We start from the raw sequence: 26907 nt of genomic DNA, 5'->3' as shown, positions 1-26907 counted from the left end.
TGTCTCAGGGGATGGTGCCTTAACCTCAGGGAGGGCTCAGTCCCTGGAAGTGTCTGAGCCCTCTCATACTGTCACCTCCCATGCTGGTGCTGATGTGAGGGCTGGCAGCAGCTGTCCAGCACTGGTACTGCCCCACTGGTCATCCTGGTGCTGTCCCTGCCCTGCTCACCATCCCACCACTGCTGCTGCCCCACTTTTTATCCCAGTGCCAGCAGATCACAGCTGTCTCTGCCTGCACAGGAGCCCCATGGGACTGAGGCCACAGCCCCTTCTCCCCTCTGGCACTCTCTCACTCTGACTCCCTTTCAGGACTGAGGCTGGCAGAGCAGCTGGGACGCAGAGAAGATGAAGCAAAAATCCGTCATGGCCTTGGCCTCTCCCTCTGGGCCAGTGGGAACCTGGAGGAGTCCCAGCACCAGGTAAGCCATGGTCTGCCCTGTGCTGGGGGGCTCGTGGCCTCCAAGCCCTCTGGGTGCTTCCAGTTCTCAGGGAAGAAAATGCCTGGTGTGTCCCAGGGAGGGTGTGAGCCAGAGTTCACACCTGAGGGGGTGCTGGCCCTGGATCCTCCTGCTTTCCCAGGCAGTGCTTTGGGCAGTGTCCATAAGGAAGTCACTGTGGCTGTTTTCCCTCGCAGCTGTACCGAGCCTCTGCGCTGTTTGAGACCATCCGCCACGAGGTGCAGCTGAGCACAGATTACAAGCTGTCACTCTTCGACCTGCAGACATCCTCCTACCAGGCCCTGCAGCGAGTTCTTGTCAGTCTGGGTAAGAGATGCCTTCAGATGCTGAGGCTGAACTCCAGGCTCATGCCAGGAATTGAGCTGGAATTGTGGGGTTGCTGTTCCTGATGTGTCCTTTGCACCACAGCTGTCCAACACAGCACACCATTTCTGTTCCAGGACAGCAATATGAGTGTCTGTCTTTGGATTTGGGGCACCTTTGGTTCTTCTTCTGTGCTTGCTCCATTGATTTGCCTTTCTGTGGCTCATTGTGTTATTGCCTGCAACAAATATGTTCTGTGGGACTGTGTTCCAGTGCAGAGACTGCTCTTTTGGTGACACTGCTTCCCCAGGTTTCTGTTGGGATTGGGATAGCAACTGTCCCTGTTCTGTGAACATGGCACTGCACCACACTTGTGTCAGGTCTGAGAGATGGCTTTGTCTTTCCAGGTCACCATGATGAGGCACTGGCAGTAGCAGAGAGAGGACGAACGAGGGCTTTTGCTGACCTGCTCGTGGAACGTCAGACTGGGCAGCAGGACTCAGATCCCTATTCTCCTGTGACCCTTGACCAAGTCCTGGAGACTGTGAATGGCCAGAGGGGACTTGTTCTCTACTACTCACTGGCTGCAGGTTATCTGTACAGCTGGCTGCTGGCTCCTGGGGCAGGTGAGCTCCTTTTTGGATACAAAAGCCTGGGAACAGGCCTTACAAAGGGAGGAGAGGAATGAATTTGTGACCAGAATGAATGTAGGAGGGAATCATTTCCATCTAGTACCTTAAATCTGAATAAGTCTAAAAGCTACTGCATAGCCACAGCAGTAATGACTCAGAAGTGCTTATTCAGGACTTTGATGTTCATCTGGAGATGGAAATGTTTCACATGTTTAATATTTTCATTTTTCAACCTCCACTCTGTATATATTTCCCACGGGGCAGAACAGAAAAGTAATGAAATTCCAAGTATGTTGGCTCTATGAGGGTCTTCTGTGCATAAGAGTCCCTACTTTAATTATAGTTCTGTGCTTTATTCTTCCAAAAGCTTTTGACGTTTATTCACTGAAGTGGATTGCAGAAAACAGAAGGGCATCCCCACTTCCTGATATGCCATTGAACTGCCTGAGCCTCACATGAATGTGGGAATACTTATCACAGAGGAGCAAGGAGGATTAATTTGAAGAGGATTGCTTTTTGCAGACAGCTGTTATTCATTATCTAATAAAGTGATGACTATAAATTTTAACAAGTTCTTTCTGGATATAATTTAATAATTGCAGCCCTTCATCATGACAAAGCTCAAGAGATAAAAAGCACTATTTAGATTGCATGAAAAATGCTTCAGAAAGGGAAAGAAGCATTCACACATGCCTGGCTTAGATGGAAGACAGTGGGTGGAAGAGACACTTTTTGGGAGCATTTTGCAATGTTGCGTGTCTGAGTGTAAGATGGGATTGTCCTGCTGTGCATCCAGTCACTAATTGGCTCTTCAGGCCTGTAGTTTACACAATAAAATGCCAGAAATTCTATAGTATCACTATCAGACTGAGCTTATTAAAATTATATGGATCAAGTGTAGGATTTGCCACTGGGCTTCATGATCAGTCTCCTTCTTGCCCAAAGTGGATCTTGGAGCAAAGCAGTTGCAATATTTGAGTGTGAGTTGCAGACTGTGGTGCTTCAGGGGTTTTGCTCAGGGGAGCCCTTCAGTAGCTCTTGAGTAGGTCCAGCCATGGTGACCTGTTCTTGTTCACTGACAGAAGGAGCAGCTTCAGTGGCAGCCCAGGGTGCTCATTGTCCCACTGATGTTGGAGCCCTGAGAATCTCTTAGCTGTTGCTGTGTTTGCTGCTGTTGCTGCTGAAGGAGTTGCTTTATTCTTTGTTCCTTGGCTCTTGTCTAACTGGTGTAATAATTGATGCTGCTAAGGCATCCAGAGCAGCCTTTTACTGTTGATGACAGGCTGCAGAATTAATTATGTCAGGAAGAATAGTCCAGTCTGAAAGCAGGAAGGTTTTATCTGCAGTAGCAGTGGAATTCTCAGCAAAACAGGAAGTGGCCTTTATCTGGTTTACCCATTGTGAAATGCTATCTTTTAATAATTCACTGTGCTTTAATCCATCTTCTTTCCTTTTATAGACTGAAATCACTGTGTGTGATGTGAGGAGGTTCTGCTGTAGTAACAACACTCTTGTTCAGCCTTGTGTGTTCAGTTAATTTGCTCAGAGGCTATTAATAGGTATTTTTCACGTGCATCAATTGAAATGTGAATTACTGTAGTAGGGGGTTTTATGGAAAGTCTGGTTTATAATTTATGAGTGCTGCAATAGCAAAGGCATTCTGAGCAGCTTGTTAAAGCTCTCCTCTGCCTTTGTGCCTTTGAGCCATTATCTGCAAAGTACAAACCTAGATTTTAAAAACAAAGCTGAAAATGCTGGAGAAGTTCAGTGGAGACCTGGCACAGAACACTTTGCCCCAGTTATGCTGGAAATGCCAAATGCTTGGGGCCGTGCCATCTTCTTAGACAGCTGCTGGCAGCTGTTCTAGCCCTGCACAAATAACCTCCTGATTCTGGTGCCTTGCAGGAATTCTGAAATTCCATGAGTATTATCTGGGTGACAGCCTGACAGAAAATGCTGGGGACTTCCATGAAGCCAACAGTGTGGCCCTGCAGACACTGACAAACTCAGCGCTGGAGCAGCACATCTCCAGCGTGCGGGAGGCTCTGGGAGTGGATTCCTACTACACAAGGTCAGTTGGGATCACTAAAAGGGAGCTGTGATCACCTGAACTTACAACATTTTGGGATGAGTGAGAACTGAGAGTCAGAGAAGGGGCAAATTTTCAGAGCAGCAACAAAAAAAATGGCTTTGTTTTTGTAACCATGATTATTTTCCTGCTAAACAGCTCCGTGCACATGCAAATAAGACCCAAACCCACAGGCTGTGTGGTGAATCTGTAGGCTGGATGAGGAGGCAGGTGCCACATCTGACTGCATATGGACAGATTTCGTCCTACTTACAGTTTTCAGTGTAATTAATTCTCTTTCAACAGTTTGCTTTGAAAAACTGCAAATACCATAGGAATTCTAACCACCCCCAATGTGGCTTGTGGCTATAGCTGAATAAATAATTTAGAACCCACATGTTGATTGTTGAGTCCTACCCTGCAGACATGCAGATACACAAGATCCATAAGTGAAATCTGCAGTTGGACCTCATGCAGCAGTTTTGCAGATACAGTTTTAGCTTCATTAGCTGTTTGTCGCCACAGATTCTCCTCCTGGCAAAGGCAGTCCTTCAGTCTTCAGGTTCTGGGATGAGTTTTTAATTTGTTAGGATGTCAGCTTCTTCCTTACTTTGTGGTGATGGTAGGGGTATGTTTTTGGTTAAGGATTCTGGGTTTCATGCTTGTCACCAGGATCCTTGACCAGCATGGTACGATCATAGGCAGATGTTCTTTCCCCATGTCAGAATCATGTGCAGGGAATAAAGCAAACAAATCTTGGCTGTTCTGTGTGGGTGGACATCACTTTCTGCTCTGAAACCCCTTCCCTGTGTGGTTTGAGTGTTTCCCCTCTGCTCTGCTGATTCCACTGCTCTCCAGGGCCCCAGCAGAAGCTGCCAGCCTCACTCCCAGCCCTAGAGCTCTGCCCAGCACTGGTGAGCAGCAGGGTGTGAATATGCACAGCACATGTGAGGGAACTTGAGTGCTCAGTCCCTGACTTGCTGGAGTGCTCTGGGGTTCAGGTTGAACAGTTGGTGCTGTCCACACTGCTGTGAGCAGGGTCAGAGCATGCTGAGCCTCCAGAGCATGTCTTCACACTTCCTGGAGGGGAAGGGATACACAGCATGTTCAGTTCCACACTGCAGCCTTCAGGTTCTGCTAGAAAGGATTCTTTTCAGCTGGTCTAATTAATCCTCAAAGTAAAGCATTCTTGCAAAAAAAAAAAAAAAAAAACCAAAAAAACAAGTATAAGGGATTTTAAAGTCTACTTGAACTTGTGTCAGAACAGATTCCACTCTCTTTAGGGAGAGCATGTGACCTGCTCTCTTGGGTTCATGAACTCAGGATTTTTGCCTCTTTAAGGAGCTGTGTGTGTTACTTCAAACTTTGCCAGGACTCAGAGCTGAGCATGCCTCAGCTGGAGGAAAAATGTGCAGAGAGAAGCTGTTGACAACCTTTTCTTCTCCCCTTTTTCCCTTATGTTGTTTTTTTTATCCCCTGTCTGTGGTTCAGCTGTCCCCATTTCAATGTTCATGAAGTGATTGGCTTTTGTCAGGACTTACCAGGTTATAAATCATATTGGCCAGGAAATTCACTCACAGGAGATCCATGATCCATACAGCTCCAGTTGCCTGCACAAGTATGGGTTATGTGTTCATTTAATTCCTGTGTTCTTTATTGGGAAACATGCCCTTGAGGAGTCAAGCTGTCAGGAACCCAGAAAGAAGAGAAATGAGATGCAAGGAGGCTTTATCAGGTAGCATCATAGGTTTATCTTAAGTGTACAGATTCCAAGGTTTGTGATGTGCTATTGTTGTGGTTTAGGAATTGTACTCCCCAGTTTAGTTCCACCACTGAGAGTCTCCAAACCCCAATATGGCTTGCTTGCTCCCTCCCCTTCTCTCCCTGCTTCTGGTGGCTGGAAAAGAGAATTGGAGGCACAAAAGGTGAAGATCACAGGTTGAGATAAGAACAAATTACTGGAAACAGTAATGAGACAAGGAAACAAACAGTAACAGCAGCAACATTAACAACAAAAGTGTACAAAATGAAGAGAATGATTCACATGCAAAATGCTCACTGAGCCCAATCCAGCCCACCATGAGCAGCCCGACTGCACAGAGAAAAATTAGGTATTAATGTCAGGAGAGTGGCAATTTAGAATTGTTGGGCTGTTTCTCTGTATTGCTGCTTAGAGTAAATCGTTCTGTGCTTTCCCTCTTTGTGTAACAGGAGTGGCAGCACAGTTCCTTCTGTTGTCATTCTGCCAGTGAAGGAAGTATGTGGAGATCTGAAAAGGATGTGCTCACACGTGTTCTTAGGCAGATAAGGGTAGAGTTTTTTCCTGCAGAGTCAGCGTTTCAGTGTTGTGCTGCAGCTTTAGAAGTCTCTGCCTGCAGTGAACAGAAAGGGCCCTGCACCCCCACCTGTGTGTGCCACTCACTAAACCTTGAGGAATCCCAGAAGATGAGGAAATGGGGTGGTATTGTCTTTTATGCTTGACTAAAGGCAAGCTGGGGAGGATTTTGCATTAGCATTTGGTTGAGCTTCTGTTTGAAAAACATTTTTGCTCAAACTGGCTGAGCATTTGTCATCAAGCTGTTGCTGCTTCTCGCATCAGTGATCCCTTCATCTCTCTGATTCCCCCCTCCCAGAGCCTGTGCTAGCAGTGAGACAGAGAGTGAAGCTGGGGACATCATGGACCAGCAGTTTGAGGAGATGAATAACAAGCTGAATTCAATGACTGATCCAACTGGCTTCCTGAGGATGGTCAGCAGGAACAACCTATTGAACAGGTGGGAATGCAGCACTGCTGTGGGGATCAGCAGCAGGAGATGTGTTGGTGGTGGGCTTCTCTCTAAATTGCAAGTTCAGGTGCAGCCAGCTCAAGGGGAGAGCCAGCAAGGACTGGTCCCAGTTGTAACTGATGACTGTCCAGAGGAGCAGCTGTTCTGAATTTTCTCTTCTCCTGGCCAAATGCTGATTTTGAGACTCCAAGCAATTGCAGGGGAACGCTGTTTGTCCCGGCTGTGTGTGAGGTGTGGAACTTGGAGCTCTCTCCTGCACACTTGTTACAGAAATACCTGTTTCTGTTGATCACAAGTGTTATACAATTAGGTGGGAATCTGCTGCATTTCCAGGGTTACAGGACTGTACTAGCTGCAAGTCTCCACTAATTTTCTGCCTCTTACAACTTGTTCTCAGCCTTTCACATGACTGTGCTGATTAGGGCTTAGGGCAACCATTTGGAAATAAAATTGAAGACAGAATTTTTCCAGTGTGGCTGCGTGATGCAACCCAAGGTTTCTGACTGGATCTGTGCTCGATTGTGGTTTTTGAGCACAGGATACCCTAGGCCTTTCTCAGCTGGAAAAGCAAATGTGATCAGCCTGGAGTGTTGTGAGCCACCACTGGAGCTTGTGAACTGTTACAGCATCCCCACGGAACTGGGAGCTGCCTGCTGGCACCAGCAACTGGCCTGGTTTTCTTCTCAGAATCCACAAGCATATCTGTTCAAGCTGCTGTACTGATGAAGGACTATGAGTGCTTGCTAGTTTTGGATCACACAGGCAGATCCCCAGAACTGCTGAAATGTTTTGGTAGTTTATCAGGCTTAGAAAGAGAGGAGATTGTCCCTCTGATTACAGGGTAAAGTGGGATGTGATTCTGTTCCAGGGAATTCTAATCTTCAGGAATACTGCAGTGGCCAACCATGCCTCATCTCAGGAGCCACATACATTGCTTTGAATCCAAACCTGGGAGCTTAACTCAGGTGTCTTGCCAAGTAAGTGGTTTGCAGCTCTTAGGAGCAGCCCAGGGATGGGGCATCTTGTGCATTTAACTAAAAACATCCTCAGAAGAAAAACAGGGGAAACATTAGAAGCAGCAGTGTCTGTGATGTTCTTGCAATGATCACTGAGGTGACAATATAAAGAGACAGTGCTGGATGCCCTCCCTGCCTGCCCCTCTCCTTTTGCCTGTGGAGGGGGACCTAGGAATCTGCCACATCTGTTTGCAGCTGACTTGCTGGGCCCTGAATTCAGGGTAGGTGCTTTTAAGAGAGTAGGAGAATAGTAGGATTCTTTGTCAGTTTTGCTTAGAAAAGCAAACTTGGGAGGATGGCAGTTCACTTAGGGAGCTTCTGAGAAGAAATGGACTTTGGAGGAGAAGGAAGCACTAAGGGAGGAAGCACTGTGGAGATCTCAGGACTGGGCAATGGGTCTTTGAGCTGAGGATGCCACTGGTACAGCCACCAAGATAGCCACAGTGGCTCGAGTCTTCTTGCAGCTTCTCTTTTCTCTGCTCCTTAGGTAGGGCAAGCTGTTCAGGATCATTGGAGCCTGTTACTGCCCTCAGGGCCTGACAACTTGCCCTGGGGACCCATACAGCTGACCCTCTGCAGAGCAGAGGGGTAGGGGCAGCCCTAGGGGGCTGGCCAGCCCAGGTAGATGGGACAGCAGTGGCTGGTGAGTCCCTTCTGGGGTGGTTCTCTGCCATCCAGGATGCAATGCTGCAGCTGCTGACATGCAGACCACCCTGCCAGGGAGTGCTGGGTGGGCTGTGGGTTTTTTGCAGTCAGTAGTGGGCTCTGGAGATACTTGTGAATCCTTGAAAGGATCCACAGGGAGCTCAGATCTGGCTGTTTTCTGGAGATTTCTGCAGCTTTGCACAGTGTGTGTGTCAAGGCCCTGAATGTGGATTTAGGGCTGCATCTTTAGGAAGAGTCTCTTTGAGGAAGGCTTTATGGGTATCCAGCTTCCTGAGGCTGTCAGACCCCTGCAGCACCAGGCCTGACTTCCAGCCCTCCCAGTGGCTGTGCTTGGCCATGGGGTGTATTTGACTTGTCCAAAATCCTGGTTCTGAGATTAACCCCTCCTTCCTGGCCAGGCCCAGCCACTCATCCTCAGCAGGCAGAGCCAGCACCTGTGAGGCTGGTGGTCAGCCAGGTCAGTCTGACCCTGCTCTCTGAGGCTTTGCTTTGTTCCTGCATCTCCAAGACAAAGGGAGGGAGCAGAGCTAAGCCCTGGCTGTTTGTGCTGTTTCTCTGCTTGCTGCAGGCCAGGCTGCCTGTACAAAGGGTTATAAATCAGCAGTGCTGCAGAGTCTGAGCAGAGGCTTCCAAATGAGAGATTTCACTGTTCAGACATCAGGGAATCCTTTGCATTGCAAGAGCAAGGTGGAAATCATCAGTGCACCTGGAGCCTTTTGTTGGCTTCTTTGGGAGGAAAGGATGGGCTGGCCAGGGCTCCTGGTCAGCTCTGCTTGCCACAGGAGATCTGTCCATCCTCCCCTGTGGATTTGCTCACTCTTTGTGTACACACCCACCCACCCACACACAGGCAGGAGATGAGAGAGATTTATGGTGCTTGCTTGGTTTTGTTCTCATAAAAAGCAATCCAAGTGGTGAAGAAATAAATCTAGAGCTGCTTGGCTGGGAAATGCAGGATGCAGAAGGGCTTTGCTGATTTGAGTAATCAAGCTCCTATTCCCTGCAGTAAATGAGTGTGTAACAATCACTGCACATGGGTTGTGGGGCTGGCAAGTGCAGCCTGCTGGCAACAAGCCACTCAGGGAAGATTGGGGTACAGGGTCCTGGGGGACCACTGGGATATCCATGCACAGATTTTCTTTCCTGATCTGGTTTTAAAATCTGTGCTTCATAAAGCTGAGCCCTGCAGTCAGGTGCTGCAGTGAAGTGGGGCAGACGGGTATGAGGGGAGCACACAGTGCCAAGCCTGTGCTGATCCCCTGTTGCACAAATCCCCCAGACAAGTTTCCAGCAGCTCTAAGCTGCAGCAGGAGCAGCATACTCATTCTGTCACTGGAATCTCTGAGAGCATGGGCAGACACCAGGCTTCTGTTGGCATTCTGAGGTTATTCCTATGTGCCCGTAAGATGGAAATTCCTTGTGGACAGTAAGAGCATTTCTTTTCTTCAGAGAGCTATAGGTTTTAGGCATGATGTGAGCTAGGTCAGGAAGCTGGTTGCAGCAGCTGAGGAGAGAAACAGAGGGAAAAAAGCAATTTCTGAGTCTGCGTGTTGGTATATACTAGAAATGGTTGGGCTATGTCCCAGGCCTCCCAACCTTTCCTTTGAGATCCACCTGCTGAAATGTTTTGGAAAGTTACCCTTTCCAAGTAAACTGGTTGTTCATGGCCCCAAGCCAAGGATAACATTTCTGGGGAGCACAGCTGCTGGACTAGTGAGCCCAGAATGGGGCAGCTTGATTTTCTCAGCAGGGCAGACAGTTGTGGCTGCTGATGCCGGGAGATCGCGTGCAGAGCTCTGTGGGAATATCAAAAATATCAGAATGGGCACCAGGTGTTGCACAGCAGAGGCAGAAGTGCAGAATCTTGATGTCTTGTGGTTTGCCTGTTGTCACAGGTATTTCCTCTGGTGTCATACTAGCTGCACAACCCAAGTGCAAATCCTCCTGGCTGTGGTCAGTGCTCAGTGAGTCTCACACCTGCCTGCACACAGCTGCTACTCATAGGGGTGTGCAGGAGCAACTGGGAACAGCACTTCAGGCACTGGAGTGTGTAGAGAAACTCCATAGCACTGGCATATGCTGTCTGGAGCTGATTCATCCTGCCATTAATGTCACTGTTCACTGAGGTGTGAAGCTGAATAGAGACTGAAATCCTCCCATGAAAGATCTTACAGAGCATAGTCCCCTTGGTGACAGGGCAGCTCAGATTCCTGCAGTTAACCTCCCCTTGGTTTTTGCCCACAGGAGCTGCCAGAGCATGACCAGCCTGTTCAGCAGTACCATGTCTCCTGTTAAGGATGGAACATCATCACTTCCAAGGAGGCAGACTTCTTTCTCCAAACCCCCACTCCGTGCTCTCTACGACTTACTGATAGGACCCATGGAAGGAGTAAGCCTTTGACACAGACACTTACCAAAACCCTCTGAGGGTGGGAAAGCAAGAACAGACAGCAGCTTGGGGCTGGTTTCTGAAGTGTGGTATTTTCACAGAATAGTCTGGGTTGGTGACCATCTAGAGTTGAGAATCTAGAGACAAGGCTCTAATCTTTCATACTTCTTTTTTTTTTTTTTTGTGGGCTGCCTGTGTTTAAGCTGGAGCAAATTTCTGTGCTTTGAAGTTACTCTTTCCCATAGTGAAAGCAAATTATTTTTATGATACACTAGATGAATAAATTTCCATGCTTATATGGGACGAGGAGCAGTTACCACAGTTTGTGCCCAGCTGCACATTCCCTATTGACTAATCTCTCGGCTTCACTTCTCCATCCATGAGATGCTTTCTAGATCTTTTGGTGACTCTGGGGTGAAGACTCTGTCCAGTGTCTGGAAGTGCAGGCCATGGACACAATTTGTGTGTAGATTGTTGGCTCTTCAGAGGAAATGGCTATTTAGAATTTCAATATCAGGAAGAATATTCCCTGACAGGAGATAAGGTGATGACAATAGTGACAAGGCTTAGGTGGTTGGGGTTAGCCAAGGTTTCAGGCTGGAGCAGAAGGAGCTGCAGTACCAGGGTTAGGCTGGGCCCCACGTGGGCTGAGGCCAGGATGATGACCCAGAGTGGACAGGCCAGTGCCCTCTGTGCTCGCCTGTCCCAGTGGAAGTGGCTGGGCACAGGTGAGCAGCTCCAGCACGGTTCTGATGTGGGTGTTCCCTTACCCAGCACAGGGTCAGACTAGAGCCTGATGCTTGGGAAGTGCAGGCAGGGACACGGATGGAGTGAAGGGGCCAAACTAATTGTCTGTCCTCTCTCTTCAGGGTTTGATGCATTCCAGTGGGCCTGTTGGGCGGCACCGGCAGCTGGTGCTGGTTCTGGAGGGAGAACTGTACCTCATTCCTTTTGCTCTCCTGAAGGGCAGCTCCTCCAACGAGTACCTCTACGAGCGCTTCAGCCTCATCGCAGTGCCGTCCATCCAGTCACTGAATCCCAGCTCGAAGGTCTGACACTGCCTATGAAACCTCTCTCACAGAACCTCTCCTGTGGGTACAGGTCCTGGTGCATGCTCAGAAAGCAGCAGCTCTGTCCTGCTGTGCCAGACACAAGAACAGAAACCGCAAACAGGCCACCCTGGGTCTGAGGAGCATTCTGAGCACCGCAGCTCTGAAGTAGGTTCTGATGTAGTTCCTGCAGCACAAAATCACAGCCCCAGGCATGCTAGGAAGGACAAGGGGATTGGATCATTTGGATATCCTCTTTTAAAGGATTGCATGTGCTGAGTGTGGAACTGCATGGCAGACTACAGAGATGTAGGTGTCTGTGATCTGTGCTGAGCTGCCTTGCCAGGCTGACTGTCCTGTCACATTGCTGGTATGTTCACCTGCATTTTAGCATTCTGACTGGGGAAGGCCACTAATGTCTCAGGACACCAAAGCTGTAAGGGAAAGCAAATCTCACTGGTGAATCCTGCGGAAGTGTCTTCATGCTGAGGTTTAGCAGCAGCATTTCTAATGCCCAGGTCTCTGGCAGAATGCACCAAGTCACATTTGCTCTTGCTGGGCAGTGTTTTGAGGCACATCTTGGTTTGCCCTGGGTTAAGCACAGTCAGAGGAACAGCAAAAGGGTCTGAATCTTGTCAGCTTTACTGGTGTTGCATTCAGTATCAGCTGCATGCAGCACCTTCTGCTGGCAGTGCTGACACCAATCTTGGAAATATGGGTACGAGGAGCCACTTAGTGAGTGATTGCAGGTAGTGTTCTGGTAATGTGAGAACCTGCAATCTTCTTTTTGTTTTTGGCTCTGCTGCAGCCCTCAAAGGGACCTGAGCTATATCTGTTAGTTTCTGTTCTTATCTTTTTGTTAACCCAAGATCTGAAGATAGAAGTCTTGACCAGACCCAAACAGAGGTGTTCCTTGGAATAGTTAAACAGGAGAAACTAAAGAAATGCAGTCTTCCTGTAATTATGACAACCAGACTTACATTTAGAACCAAAGGGACAGGATATTTTATTACCAGCACCATAAAAACCAGATCTTTGAATGGTATTTTCTCTTTGTTTTTCTCTGTGTAGTCCCATGTGAGGAAGAATACTCCTGCTTACTCCAGTTCTACCTCAATGGCAGCTGTGATAGGAAATCCCAAGCTCCCTTCAGCAGTTATGGACAGGTGGCTGTGGGGACCTATGCCCTCTGCAGAAGAGGAAGCATACATGGTGTCTGAGTTACTTGGCTGTCAGCCCTTAGTGGGCAGCTCATCAACAAAAGAGAGAGTCATGAGTGCCCTCACTCAGGCAGAATGTGTCCATTTTGCAACCCACGTCTCCTGGAAACTGGCTGCTTTGGTCCTGACACCCAACACTGACAGCAACCCAGCCAGCAGCAAGAGTTCTTTTGGGAACCCCTACACAATCCCAGAGTCTCTTAGGATGCAGGATGATGCCAGTGACGTGGAGAGCATCTCGGACTGCCCTCCTCTCCAGGAGTTCCTGCTCACAGCAGCTGATGTGCTGGATCTGCGTCTTCCTGTCAAGCTGGTGGTTCTTGGCTCTTACCAAGAGTCCAACAGCAAAGTCACTTCTGATGGAGTCATTGGCTTGACAAGAGCATTCCTGGCTGCTGGGGCTCAATGTGTCCTTGTCTCACTCTGGCCCATTCCTGTGGCTGCTTCCAAAATGTTTGTGCACGCCTTCTATTCCTCTCTCTTAAACGGTATGAAAGCCAGTGCAGCCCTCGGAGAAGCAATGAAAACCGTGCAGAGCAGCAAGCAGTTCTCCCATCCAGCCAACTGGGCAGGTAGGAAGAGTCTTCTGGACAAATCAGATGGGGTTTCTAGGGAGCTGCCAAACTATATGAGCTAAGCAAGGAACAGTGCTGGCAGGTAATTGGGAGCAGTGTGTGCCCTGTGCTTTCCTAGAATTCAGCCTCTGTGTCTCAGATCCTGATTCAGCTGAGTGTGGCTGAATGTCAGTGTCACAGGACTCATCAGCATTTCACTGGGCACAGTAGGTAGGTATGGATTGGGTATAATTAGAAGCAGTTGTGAGGTGAAGTGTGTTTCATGATGGAGAGAAGTAAAAGTGCAGTACAGCAACTCATTCTCTGTGTTTGAAATCTCCAGGCCCATGCTTCCTGTATCTGTGGGATGGAGTCAGCTGGAGCACGCAGACTTTTTAATGGAAAATTTAGTGACACTTCAACAGGAGGCAAGAGAAGTGCTGCTTAGAAGCAGCAGCAGTAGCAAGGAGCTGTGATTTCTGTGACATAAACCTTGTAGGTCTTATTCCTTTGGTCCTTTTAGAAGAAAGGTTTCCCTTGCCTCCATTGGGAATGTCTCAGCTGTGTCAGCTCCTCGTGCAATGCTGGTGCTTGCTCCCTCTCAATTAGATCTGTACGTTGAGATTTGGAATGACAAAGTCTTGGAGTTCAGCAGTGCTAGTGCTTTGACAGGAGTATGTACAGATAACCTAATTTTTCTTCCTGGCATGAGGCCTGGTTATTGAAAGCTGCAGGCATTCCCCAAATTGATTTTTGCACAGGCAGCAGAACCATGTTATTTAGCTCAGGAAACTGTGGTGAATATGGCTCTGGTGTGAGCTGCACATGGCTGGAGGAATGTGAACTTGTTAAAATGAGTCAAGCTGACCATGATTTCAGGCATGCTGAGTCCAGCATTAGGGTGTGGTTCAGGTAGTACCAGCTGTGAGCTGAGTTCAGGTTACGGTCCACAGTTGAGCTGGGATTTTTTTCCTTCCAACATTTTTCTTTTTCAAAAGAAAAGAGCAGTAAAAAGCCCCAAAAGTGACCACTTCCTAGGCAGAAAGGATGAGTGTGGATATGGTGCTTGGCATTGCCAGCAAGTAGAGGCTTTCAGCTGCTCAGGCTTTCTGAGTACTGCCCCTTCCATGGCACTGTGCAAGTTCATCACACACTGTCCCTGACTTCCACTGCTGACCCATGGCACTGAGTCTTGGACAGAGCACCAGAGCCAGGAGCAGCTGCATCCTCACTGCATGGATGAGAGGGGAAATGTAGAGCTCTTTGGCACTGAATGGTGCCTGAGCCAGGACAGGTTTCTGACCAGGAGAGAGAAAACTTTTCATGTTTACAGTTCTGTTCTGCCATCAGTTCTATTGGCATGTGTTGATTTCTGTGGCTGTAGAGGAGACCTGGAGCATGCCTGGACAAGTTTAGCTGCAATCCAGTGGTTTTTTACTTTCTTGAACAGGAAGATGCTATTGATTTAATAGCAGGGGACAGTAAGAAGCATCTAGAAACTTTCTGGAAGTTCAGTCTGCCCAACTGGCAGGGAGTTGGCAGCAGTTCTGGGAGAAGAATGTCCCTGTGCAGGGTATAGTGAACCATTGTTCAGTAGTCTGGGGGCAGAGGACATCTCTGGTTTGAACATCTTCCATTACAGGAGATTGACTGTCTCTCATTCTGATCCTGCAGGCTTCATGCTTATTGGGAGTGATATGAAGCTGAACAGCCCTTCTTCACTGGTAGGACAGGCCCTGACTGAGATCCTGCAGCACCCTGAAAGGGCCCGGGATGCTCTGCGTGTCCTCCTTCATCTGGTAAGGGAAAGGAAACGCTGTCACAACCACAAGTGACACCACAGCCCATCTGAGACACCCTCACCTGGGGCATGAATGGAACCATGAGTGGAACAGCAGCCACTCCCACTTGAAAAAAAAAAATATATATACACCTTCATCCCCCCCTCTCCCCTGCCGTGATGTATCCTCTTGCAAAACTCCGGGTCGGTGTGGAAAGACTTGGACACCTAAGGAAGTGTTCAGAGTGCAAAAAAGGCAAAGTAAGCAAAATCTTAGATTGTATTGTGACAGAATCCTCCCCAGATCCATCTGGTTTGCATTAGCTGTTGAATTGGGTTTCTGCTTAAGGGGTAAGCATTGGGATTAATTGTTTATACAGGGAAATAGCTATGAACATAGCAGTCATGGAAACACAGAGCACAGTCACTGCTGTCTGTGCATATTTGGAAGATAAGAGGCCCTTCTGTCCCCATCTGTGCCACCAGTCTGTCCTGGGGAACAGTGGAACTGGAGCCAACTGCCAGGTGGCTGGAATGATCACTCAGGACTTCTAATACTTTTCTTCCCAATGCATCATCTGTGGTCTCACAGGAGCGTGAAGTATCCATAGAATGATGGAAACCTGTGAATGTTGCTGGTCTTCCCAGTTGCTGGGGTTTGTGGACACTCATCTCTCTTTCCTGTTTGCCATGTGGCTGCAGGCTCTTTGTCTGGTAATAAGCAGTCTGGAACCCCAAGGTGAGTCATCTTTTGGGGAGAATTGCAGCTGCCAGGCTTACAGGAAACTATCCAAACAAACTGCTACTTTGTTTTCTGTGGCATTATTGTTCCCAGCATCCCAGAGAACATTTACACTCATCACTGTGATGTTACAGCTGTGAATGCTGAGTTACTGGAGATTCTCTTTTCAAGGCCAGGATCAATCTTGGATTTGCTGGCTCCATCCTGCTGTTCCAGTCTCTCCTCTGTGTAAAAAGAGGCAGTCAGTAACAGCACCTTGTACAATAAACTGTGTCACTTCCCCACAGGTGGAGAAATCATTGCAGCGAATCCAGAACGGGCAGCACAACTCCATGTACACCTCCCAGCAGAGCGTGGAGAATAAAGTTGGTGGCATTCCAGGCTGGCAGGCACTCCTCACAGCAGTGGGATTTCGGTTGGACCCTCCAGCCAGTGGCCTCCCAGCAGCAGTGTTCTTCCCAACCTCAGACCCTGGGGACCGGCTGCAGCAGTGCAGCACCACCATCCAGTCCCTCCTAGGTGAGAGGAGGCAGCTCTGGGCCCTGACCAGGCAGACATCAGCTTTTCACACCTTTCTGTGATGTCACCATGTGGAACAGGGATGTTTTACATCAATGAAGTCAATGTATTGGACTGGGAAGAAGTTGTTAAAGTAAATGTTACCTGAACATTTTGTCACAGATGAGAATCATTTGCTGCTGGGTCGAGTAAGCATGATGTGACTGTTCCTCTCTCCCAGCTCTCAGTCAGGAAACCTGCCATCAGATGCAAAGTGGGAAGACCTTTTGCTTTCTGGAAATTGCTGCTGCTTCCAGAGCTGTCCAGTGATGTGGGGGAGAGGTTTTAGGAATTAGCCAAGAGTGTGTTCTGTTCAGGCTTGTTGCATTTCTTGCAGTCAAGAAACAGATACAGATGTTTCTGCTGATGTTTTTCAGGTTTGCCTAACCCTGCACTTCAGGCACTTTGTAAACTTATCACAGCTTCAGAAACAGGAGAGCAGCTTATCAACAGGGTGAGTTGGGAGGTTTTCCTCCAGTACCAGGTTCCAAATGGTTCTTCCCGGGTCAGTAAATTCAGAAATATGCAGAATGGTTGATGCTCTGGTTTACCAACCCAGAGCTTGCTAGGAGACTTGAGGGTTGAAATTCTAAACCTGCCTGTTTGTGTGAATGAAAGTGGGTGTTCAGAAGGAAAATGTGCAGGTGGTTACTGGGCTGTGTGGCCCTGGGACTCCCTGTTCAGTGACAAGTGAAAGCATGATCCCTGCAGCAGTGTGGGGGAGCTGAGTAACAGACCCCTAATTGCTGTTTGGCCATCCTGCCTTGGCCCACATTGGCTGCTCATTGCCCACTGTATTTACTGAAGTTCCCAAGGTATGGTTGGCTTTGGACAGTGCAAGGTCTGTCAGAAAATTCAGTGAGCTTGTGCTGCTCCTGTGTGTGCTCACAGCTCCACAGAAAGGATTTCTGGTCTCTAGGGGAAGGGCAGTGCTACCTGTGGTGATGGGACTTCTCCCTGCTCCCCTCAACTCCTCCACACTCTTCCCTCTCCCTCTCTGGAGCATGCCTAGCCTAACCTGACCTTTCTCTGTGCCACCAGCCTGGCTGCTTTCCATTCCATGGTTCTTATTGTCCTGAGTGCTCCTGGAATGAGGCTTCTCTTCATCATTTGCCTGCTTTGGACACACTCACACAGAGAATGGGCCTATATCTCACTGTCTATCCCCTTTCCCCATGCAGAAGCATTCCAGGCAGTGCTGTGGTGGGGGGCTGGGGTTGGTTCTGTGTGGTGTTGGGCTGCCCTTTGGTCACATGGAGTCTGCAGAAAAAGCCAGAAAAGAGCCCCAGCTTCTCTATTACCTGCTGCGTGGCTCTGGCAGCCCCCTAGGATGAGTCTGCTCCAAGGAAATAGCTCCTGTTAGGATCTGCAGAAGAGTTTGGGATGTTCCCAGTGCCCTTGGTACCAGTGTCCTTGGTGGTATTTTGCCTCTTGCCTTGGCTCTCATCAGTGTCTGAGAAGTGTGTGCTCAACTTCAGGGTTATCTCCCTCATGGCCACCCAAGGGAGGCCAGGTCTGAGGGCTGTGGGGAGGACAGGACAGCATTCCTATGGCTGGAAATGCCTTAGAGTGCTAATGAGGTGGCTTCATGATCACTGCCCTGCCTCAGATAATTAAATTACCCAAGGGAAAACATTCAGCTGGCTGTGCACAAGTAACAAAAGACACACTCACCCTTTCCTTGCTGTCCCACAGAGTAAATACTGGCAGGGGTATTGCAAATTTTCTTCCATAGCCCAGACCCCTGGCAGAATTTGATTTTGCACCAATCTATCCTGTTACATGTTGGTTTTCAACAACTCTCCCCTCCATTGTGGTTATTGCTTTTTTCCTCTCCTGCCTCTTGGCAGTTCATGGTGTGAGCATCTGGAGCTCTGCCTGTCCCAGAGGAAAGCAGACTTTATTCCAGACAGAAGCAGGATGTCAGACATTTCAGTCACTGGGTGCTGCTTGTTGGTTTTCCTGAGTGGGTGACTGGCATCACAGGGGAGTGGATGCTCTTGGCATTAGTGAAGCAGCAAGGGGGGAGCCTGAGCAGCTGCACTGGATTAAAAAGGCTTATTTTGAGTGCAAAAGAGAAGGTAGGAGCCACAAAAGAGAGAACTTCAGACTACTGCATGTTCAAGGAAAAGTTAGGGATTTCTGACTGCACTGAGCCAGTCCTGTGTCCCAGAGGAAACAAGAGAAGGGCTGTTTTGTGTTCAGCCTCCTGCCAGAGTGTGGGTTGGCCTGAGTGTCTGCCTGCTAAGTGTCTGAGCTGTCATGAGCTGGGCACTCCCAGATTCCAGCTGCCTGTTCCCATGCTGTTGGATTCACAGCTCAGGCTGTTCCCATTGCTCCCTTCTTTCTCTGGACAGAGCATCTTGCAGTCAGTCAGGCTGGCAGGCTCGCTCCTGGGTGTGTCCCTGCAAGGTTCCTCAGCACAGGCACTTTGTAGCACAGAGTAACCCATGTTCTTTTCTCCTCTTTTCCTTTCTTGTTACCTGCTGCCCGAAGGCTGTTAAAAATGTGGTGGGAATGGTGAGTATGATGTGCACGGGGATGGCACTGCTGTGCAGGGTGAAGTGCTGGGGTCACTGCAGACCCATGCCCTGTGCTGCAACGTGTCTGCACCCTCTCTCAGGCCTGGGATTTGCTCCACAGAGCTACTGTGGAAAAAGGCCTGTGTAAGCTTTTGTGGGTTGTGAGAGATGGGTGGTCCTGAGGTTAGCTGCTCCCTGATTAATGGCTTTCCATCCTTGCTGCCCTGGCTGTGTTGGTGAATTACACGGGATCCTGGCATCTTAATTTGTGTCAGATCTTCATAAACACATTTTCTCTCTAGCTTGCTACTCCTGTCCCTTGGGCACAGTTGAGAAACTTCTTTCCTGGAGGCCATGGAGATATTAGGAAAGTCTTCCATGGTTTCATATGACTTGTTCTGCCCAGTTAATGAGTTTCTTAGGATTTGCATAAGGAGTATGGCTCAGTCATGGAATGGGCTTTAGTGTATTTCTGTGAGCAGCCCCAGAGTATCTCTTTCCTTTTCTTTCCCTTCACAGATGTTCCTGCTGTGCTTCCTTCTTGCTCAGTTTCCACTGGCCACCCCCCAGCCCTCACCCCTGCTCTGTCCCTGCCTTTGCTGCTCTTCCAGTCTGTCTGATGTTGCTGTCCCTGAACTGTCCTTCTTCCCAGACCTTCCCATCTCCCTGCTCTGTTCAGGAGCAGCAGCTGAACTGGGTGTCCAGGGAAAGAGTGTCCAGGGAAAGGGCATTGCCTTATCTGTGGCTGTAAGAGAAGCAGTGATGTGACTTGTAAGGAATGGCTAATGTCTGTATTGCTGTCTTCAGCTGCATCAAGTCCTGGTTCAACTTCAGGCAGGCGAGAAGGAGCAAGATTTCCCCTCTGCACCAATCCAGGTCTCCATCAGTGTCCAGCTCTGGAGGCTGCCTGGCTGTCATGAGTTTCTGGCAGCTCTAGGTAGGAAAACACTTCTTTCTGTTGTCTCTCTAAACCTATGCTGGTGTCTCATGTGGGGCTTGAAGCACTGATAAGACTCACAGCTTCACATTTGTCTGCCTCCTGCAGCCCAGCCTGCATTTGCCAAAATCCAAGGTCTGTGCTCTTCAGGTCTATTTCTGTGAGAAAACCTGGAATTAATAGTAAATGGTTTAGCATGCAGGATACTGTCCCCTGAGATGTGTTTGGTGTATAATTTCCTGACAACTCCAAATAATTTACAACTACAGAAGTGCTGACAGGAATTACTTGTTAACGAGTGTGTGTGCTCCCAGTGCAGAGCCACAAAGCTCCCAACACCTGGAGAAGGTGTGCTAAACACTAATAAATAACAGACAACAAACTGCACAAGAGAGGTGAAGTCATCCTTCCAAGGCTGCCATCTCTCTCTGTTCTGTCTGTGTTATAAATGAGATTACTCTTATTTGAGACAGAGGGTCTTTCTGTGAGCTGTAATTTTCTGTTCCATGTCCCACTACAGGTTTTGACCTTTGTGAAGTTGGCCAAGAGGAGGTCATTCTGAAAACTGGGAAACAAGCTACCAGGAGGACCATGCACTTTGCTCTACAATCCTTGCTGGCACTTTTTGGTAAAGCTGCTCAGTGTGTTTTTGCTCTTGTGTCATCTGATGATTTGATCAGAATGGCTTCTGCTGAAATCTCACACTCATCTCTGCAGAGGTCACACATGTCACACAGACCAAAGTGACACAGAGACTGGAATAAATGTTATTTTTGTATGGGAAAAACTTGTCTGAGCAGAAGCTGGAGATAAAGTCCAGCGACTGGAGGACATATAACTCATTCTTTGTTTTGTGATATGATGATAATGAACTGGTAACTTCCATCTAGGATACCTGGACAGAGGTTCTTGCCTGAGCTGTGCACTTCTTTTTCCTTACCTAAGTAGTAGTTGGTTGTTCTGAGGTAGTATAGAGCCTGAGGGCATGTTTTGTAGCATTTTCTCCTCATTCTGATAGAATATTATCTGGTTTTATTTGGTTTTATGGTGTATCTAGGGGCATGTATGTACATACAGTTGTCTTGTCTTTTTCTAGATTCTACAGAGCTGCCCAAGCGCCTTAGCCTGGACAGTTCCTCATCACTGGAGTCACTGGCTTCTGCTCAGTCTGTTTCCAACCCTGTACCCCAGTATCAAAACCCTCCATTCTCTCCTACCTGTCCAGACAGCATTGCCTCAGATGCCATTTCTGTGTACAGCCTGAGCTCCATTGCTTCTTCCATGAGCTTTGTTTCCAAGCCAGAGAACATGCTGGATGGGGCAGGACACAGAGGACGGCAGGATTATGAGAGGCCCAAGAATATCTATCCACACAGATCTGCAGCTCAGAGCCAGCTGTCCCCACAAGCCACTGCAGCCAGCAAGGATGAGGAAGAGTATGAAGGTTTCTCTATAATCAGCAATGAGCCTTTGGCCAATTACCAAGAAAACATAAAACCAAGATTTTCCCCTGATCACAAACAGCCCAAAACTAGTCAGAACGGAGGCATTAAAGTGTCCATCAACTCCAAAGGGAGCATAAGTACTCCAAATTCTCCTGTTAAAATGACTCTCATCCCCAGCCCAAATTCACCTTTCCAAAAAGTTGGGAAACTTGCAAGTTCTGATACTGGGGAATCTGACCAGTCTAGCACTGAGACTGACAGCACCGTCAAATCCCAGGAGGAGAGTAATCCAAAGCTCGATCCACAAGAGTTGGCCCAGAAAATTCTGGAGGAAACTCAGAGTCACCTCATTGCTGTCGAACGTCTTCAGAGGAGCAGCAGCCAGGTGAGCAAGAGCAACAGCTCTGACGATGGGGCTGCCAGCCCGGCCGGCGTGTCCGCGTTCCGCTCCTCCGAGACCAGCGCCTTCAGCCGCCCGCTCAGCTCCAGCCAGAGGAACCAGTCCTCACCTCTTGCAATCAAACCAAAGCCTCCAACCAGGAGTTCATCCCTTCAGAAGGTGAGCTCTGGCTATAACAGCCCCACAACGTCAGAGATGTCCAACAGAGAAGGCACAGGGCAGTACAGTGGGCAGCCGTCTCCAGGTTGTGATTCACATGGGTCCCTTACTGAGCAGCCTCCCTTTAAACTCAAGTATCCCAGCTCTCCTTACAGTGCTCACATTTCTAAATCACCCAGAAATATCTCTCCGAGCTCAGGGCATCAGTCTCCTGGTGGCAGCACTCCATCTCCTGCTCTTTCTTATTCCTCAGCTGGTTCTGCTCGCTCAAGCCCAGCTGATGCCCCAGACATAGACAAATTAAAATTGGCTGCCATCGATGAAAAAGTGCAAGCAATTCACAACTTAAAGATGTTCTGGCAGAGCTCTCCCCACCACTCCACTGGCCCAATAAAGATTCTCCGAGGAGCTCCTGGAACAATGACTTCTAAGAAAGATGTCCTCAGCTTGCTCAATTTATCACCACGGCACAGCAAAGAAGAAAATGCAGAGAAGCTGGAACTGAAGGACCTGTCTGTTGGGCAACACCTTGCTGCTTCACCACAGAAGATCCCTCCAAATGGACACAGACACCCTGAAACCACAAATGCCATGACATCAGCTCATTCCTCACCTGGCAACACTCTGGGAGCCGTGCGTCCCCTGAGGCTGCCAGCTGGGAACGGGTATAAATTTTTGTCACCAGGAAGATTTTTCCCTTCCTCCAAATGTTGAAATGTCCCAAGTACCAGCTGATGACTTACAGTCTTGTTGAAGTATTTGCTTCTGCCCACTTGCCTTTACCAAAACAGAACCAGTAGCTAAGCAGCCGTGGTCATGCCCTCAGCTGGCAGGGCCCAGAGATGGGACAGGCTGGCCTGCTGTCACTGTGGGGGCACACGGCCTCACACACATGGGTTTTTGTTTCCCTTATCAGGACCTTGGCCAGACTCACCTGATAACAGGTTCTTTGTAGTATTCAGTATTTGCAGCAGCAGGTGCAAAGCATCTGGTTGTCTGTTCATTAAATACTGGCTTTTAAGCCACCTCCTCGTATTTCTTAACCAGAAGTTTTACAGCTGGCTTTTTGTACAGAAATTACACATATCAGGGGTTGGAGGGGAGAGGGAGAGGAGGCAGAACATTCCTGTGTACCACAAAGAACATGAGTACAAGTCTCTGCCTGGAGAAGATGAGCCATTTACTCAACTGCTTTCAGAGGCTGACAGAGGACAAGACCACATGCCTCTAGATACCTCTGCCAGGTTGGCCAAACCAGAAACTGCTGTCAGTAAAACTCCACAGCAGCAGGATCTGGCAGTTCTGTTGCATGATTTAGAGACTGGTGAAACAAAGACAAGAGGAGAGAGGTGCCCCATTCTAAAATCTGCATCTCAGGTAACTTTTTTGTAGGGAAAGCCCACAGATGAGACTTTGCTGATTGGTCTGCTCAAAGGAAATGTTTGGGGCCCAACAAACCAGGTGAGTCTGCATGTGTGGTAGTGAGTGTGTGTCAGAGAGACAAGTTCTGGTTTTATTGAGTGCTCTGGTCTCTCTAGCACACCACATTGTGGAGGTGAACTTTTTATCCTGGCAAGTTTTGGGCAGTACTTACATCTCTGTCTGCTCAATGAGCACAGAGAAGGATTACAGATGTTGCAGCTCAGAACATTATTTTGCAGTTCCACAGCAGGCAAGAATGTGACATCAGTGTGTGTGATTCACATGTCACCTGTCCAAAAACATCCCTCCTTGATCCTGCTAAATCATCACCAGGGCTCAGCACAGGCAGGTCTGAGAACCTTTTCCCTGCTGTGGAGGCAGGTTTCCTTTGGAGCAGGTGTGGAAACAAGTTTCATTTGGAGCAGGTGGGCCAGTGTAAGCAGCTGCTGGTGCAGCTGGAACCAGAAGGCGAGGCAGCAAGCGGAGGGGCTGGATGCAGAACCTGAGTGCCCTCTGACATGTGGAGGAAAGGGGACCAAGAGCACTCCCAGGGCAATATGTAGTCAGCTTCCCTAGGCTAGGTGGGGTTTAGGAGTTAGGGGCAGGCTGGAGATGGTTTCTAAGTGGCTGTGGAATGCAGTGATGTGATCAGGATCCCAGTGATCATTTACATGCACTGAAGCCATGGGCATGCAGCAGCATTGACCCCACTGTGTGAGCTCAGATCCACACAAGGCATTCACAGGCTGTGAAGTCAGAGCACTGTATCACCAAGGTTTTTGGTGTCTATTCTGCACTCCCAGAATTGGCTGAGTGACTGAAGGCTAATCACTTCACCTCTCCGTGCCTCGTCTTCCCTTTCTATCTAAATGGGGATAGTAATACTTACCTACCTACCTCACAGAGGTGTTGTGAGGCTGAATTCATTAGGCCCTGAGTTTTAGCTGGATCTTAAGTCAACTTCCAGTCTTGCAGCTGAATGGAGAGTGCAGGCAGCTCTGTGGACGTACCAGGGGTACGTTGCTGACGCAGAGAATTGTACTTAGCATGGCTGGATGCTCTTGTTGTAAACATGGATCTGATAATTCGTGATTTTCTTAGGGATCTTGGAGGAAAAGCATGATAGCAGGGCAGAGAATTCAGTTCTGATATGGAAACATGGAAATGCTTAGGCTCAGCTTACTCACAGGGCATAACCAGATGTGTGCTGTGAGAATATTCTGGAGTCTGCTGGTTTCAGGAGAATGTTTTCCTTTTTATCATCACAAGAAATGAACACAAGCACTAAAGGCAAAGAATACTGGGCTGGGTTGTTACAGCCAGCTAACAAGGGAGGGGGGGATCACCAAAGTTTTCAGTGCAGAAGGAAGGAATAGTTACCTACTCGTACACAATGTAGCAGAACAGTTGAGTCAATCTGTTCAACTCATTATGATGCAAGTTACTTGTCATGACATCTTCCTGTGATGGTTTGGTGCTAAACATCACCTTCGTGTCATTTGGCAGGAAAAATTAGAATAGTGGGCCAAACTAAGGCAGCACAGAGTCTGTCCCTTGTGGAGACAGCGGTGCTGTTGATCATGCCACTTGCTGTGGTCACAGAACTGCTGAGAGACTTCATGTGACCTGCTCTGTTTCTAACCAGCATAAACTTATTGAAACGACATCCCAGGAACACCCAGGATGGAAGTGGGCAGCTTTTTGTTTATAGCAACAGCAAATACTCCCTGTAGTGCTGCATAACACGCCAGAAATAAGCCTCTTTATTGTAGTTTACTTCCATAACTAAAGGATCTTTTAACCTGTAGAAATTCTATGCTGCCATTTTGTTACAACCCATTTCTGTGCTCCAGCAGGTTTCATGCTGGCTTAAAGCTTTCAGACAGAGCTAATTCGGGGTGGGGGGTGGGGGGGAGTGGTTCTTCTGTTGTTGTTTTTAAGGAGGGGGGAGCATTAGAAGCAGGGAAGGGTTTGGATGTAGAGAAAGTTCAGTATTTGGGGAATTTGATGTTGTATAAATATGGAAGGTGAGTGTCACTAGAACAAGTCTTTTGGGAATTAGGTTTCCATTGACTTGGCACAGGTCACTTCCATTGGCTTGCCAGGAGCCATGAAATGCATGCTTACTCGTGGCTGGGAGACACTGCACACCTTGTCCCTCACTCCTCCACCTCCTGAATGAGAAACGACCCCTTTGTGAGGAAAAAGAGTTCTATCAGGTTTGCCCAATATGTGGAGAAATTCAGGAAATGAAAATCACATGTTCTCCATTTGCTATTAGAATTCCTTCTGTGGGTTTAATGCATTTGTCGTTGTTGTATTTGTGCATGGTACAAGTGACAACACTGCGTAATACAGTGAGCAATAACAATTAGGTATTAACCACTTTCACATTAAACCTGCCACATGCAGCCATTCCCCAAGGCCACAGAATGTTTTGGTTTTGCCCTGTATGTTTTACTGTGTGAGAATTCAGATTTTTTTGTCGTCTTTAGCTCCAACTAAATGGGAACAGTAAAGAACCCCCGTGATCAAAATCTAGTTTAATTTGATTTTGTTGGTTAGCCTGTACCTCTGGCCTGATACTGGTTTTCCTTCTGTTTAATCATACCTTACTGAAACAAGGAAAAAGCATTGAGGGGGTGCTACACCCATGCATATCACTCTAGGCCATATTTTCTTTCATTAGGGCAAGCTCGTTCTGTGAACATCTCTTCCAAGTTGCAGAACAGATCCAGGGGCACAGAGGTGTCTGTGAATCTGTCAGGAAGCACTGGTAGTTTCAGCTGGATGGTGATAATGGGTTTGAGCAGTTTTGGGTTCATTGCATTGCCATGCTGCCCAGCAGAGCTGCACGTGTGTGTGGACACTCGTCCCCTGAGCTGCACAAGAGCACTGGAGACAGTGACCCAGAGAGGATGGTCAGCAGAGGCTTCCCAGCAGCAGCCCTTCAGCACTCGCTCTCCCTGTGCAGTGTTAGCCATGTTTGGCCTCTATGGACTTTCTTTGTAAATTAAAACTCTGTTTCCAGACAGCATTAAACTTTTTATATTATGAAATTTACCATGTAAAAAGATTTTCATATTTTTATTGAAATTGCTAAGGCATTTGGCCTTTTCTTCTTTGTGATTTCAGTGTCTATTAAAGCATGAGTTCTCTCAGTGCCTCAGTGTCTTGATCTGGAAGGATGTTGGGGAAGGGTGGTTGTTGGCTCCCCTGTGTGACTGTGTCTCGTGGCTGAAACTCATGGCAGCTCTCCTCAGCTCCCTCTGGAACTTCCCTCCTCTTTTTGTGCAGTGCAATGTTCCTGTGACCAGTGCTCACTGGAAATGGCTTCTCCTTCTCCTGACAGGTGCTGGGAGCACCAGTGTCTCTTGTATCAGCTGCAGAAGGACTCGCAGGGCTGGGAGGAGCTCTGAGGGCTGTGAGAACCCAGTGCTAAAGGGATGAGTCTCCCCATACTGCTGCCAGCTGGAACTTGAGGAGTTCAATCTTCCTTCTGCCCCCATGTGAAAGGTGCCCTTTGCACACAGTGAAACCAAACCCCCAAAGCTGTGCTGGGGCTGCAGGAGCGCACCCTCAGCCTCTGAGAGCAGCCAGGGGCCGCTGGCAGTGCTGGTTCTGCACAGGGTGAGCCTCGTGGAGCCCTGCCAGGAGCAGGGAGCAGCTCCTGGGGCAGCGTTCCCTCCTCGAGTGGGGCTGTGGTGCAGCTGGGCTCAAGTGCTTGGTCTGTGCCAAGTCTGGGGTCAGCGGGATGTGGCTACTTGTGTCACTGTCGTGTGTGGCAGCAGGCAGCTGTAA

At 48.4% G+C, this 26907-nt stretch overlaps 1 protein-coding gene across 3 annotated transcripts in view; it reads left to right on the top strand.

Moving 5' to 3' along the window:
* The window catches only part of TTC28 (tetratricopeptide repeat domain 28), a 107878-nt gene extending 81608 nt beyond the window's left edge, over nucleotides 1–26270 (top strand). For 2 of the 3 annotated variants that reach the window (XM_033075515.2, XM_033075517.2), the window contains 15 exons: nucleotides 310–419; nucleotides 635–764; nucleotides 1169–1387; nucleotides 3299–3464; nucleotides 6095–6235; nucleotides 10174–10318; nucleotides 11188–11367; nucleotides 12439–13159; nucleotides 14816–14940; nucleotides 15951–16182; nucleotides 16599–16675; nucleotides 18718–18741; nucleotides 19551–19680; nucleotides 20201–20308; nucleotides 20777–26270. In XM_033075515.2, coding sequence (XP_032931406.1) covers nucleotides 310–419; nucleotides 635–764; nucleotides 1169–1387; nucleotides 3299–3464; nucleotides 6095–6235; nucleotides 10174–10318; nucleotides 11188–11367; nucleotides 12439–13159; nucleotides 14816–14940; nucleotides 15951–16182; nucleotides 16599–16675; nucleotides 18718–18741; nucleotides 19551–19680; nucleotides 20201–20308; nucleotides 20777–22398 — 4130 coding nt within the window. In that variant the 3' untranslated portion in view covers nucleotides 22399–26270. The remainder of the gene's footprint in view (nucleotides 1–309; nucleotides 420–634; nucleotides 765–1168; nucleotides 1388–3298; nucleotides 3465–6094; nucleotides 6236–10173; nucleotides 10319–11187; nucleotides 11368–12438; nucleotides 13160–14815; nucleotides 14941–15950; nucleotides 16183–16598; nucleotides 16676–18717; nucleotides 18742–19550; nucleotides 19681–20200; nucleotides 20309–20776) is intronic. The other variant, XM_033075516.2, reaches the window with a different exon arrangement.
* Nucleotides 26271–26907: the final 637 nt, after the last annotated feature.

The sequence above is a fragment of the Catharus ustulatus genome, chromosome 18 (assembly GCF_009819885.2).
Source record: "Catharus ustulatus isolate bCatUst1 chromosome 18, bCatUst1.pri.v2, whole genome shotgun sequence".
NCBI classification, from domain to species: Eukaryota; Metazoa; Chordata; class Aves; order Passeriformes; family Turdidae; genus Catharus; species Catharus ustulatus.
This window is presented reverse-complemented; position numbering and strand designations above follow the sequence as displayed.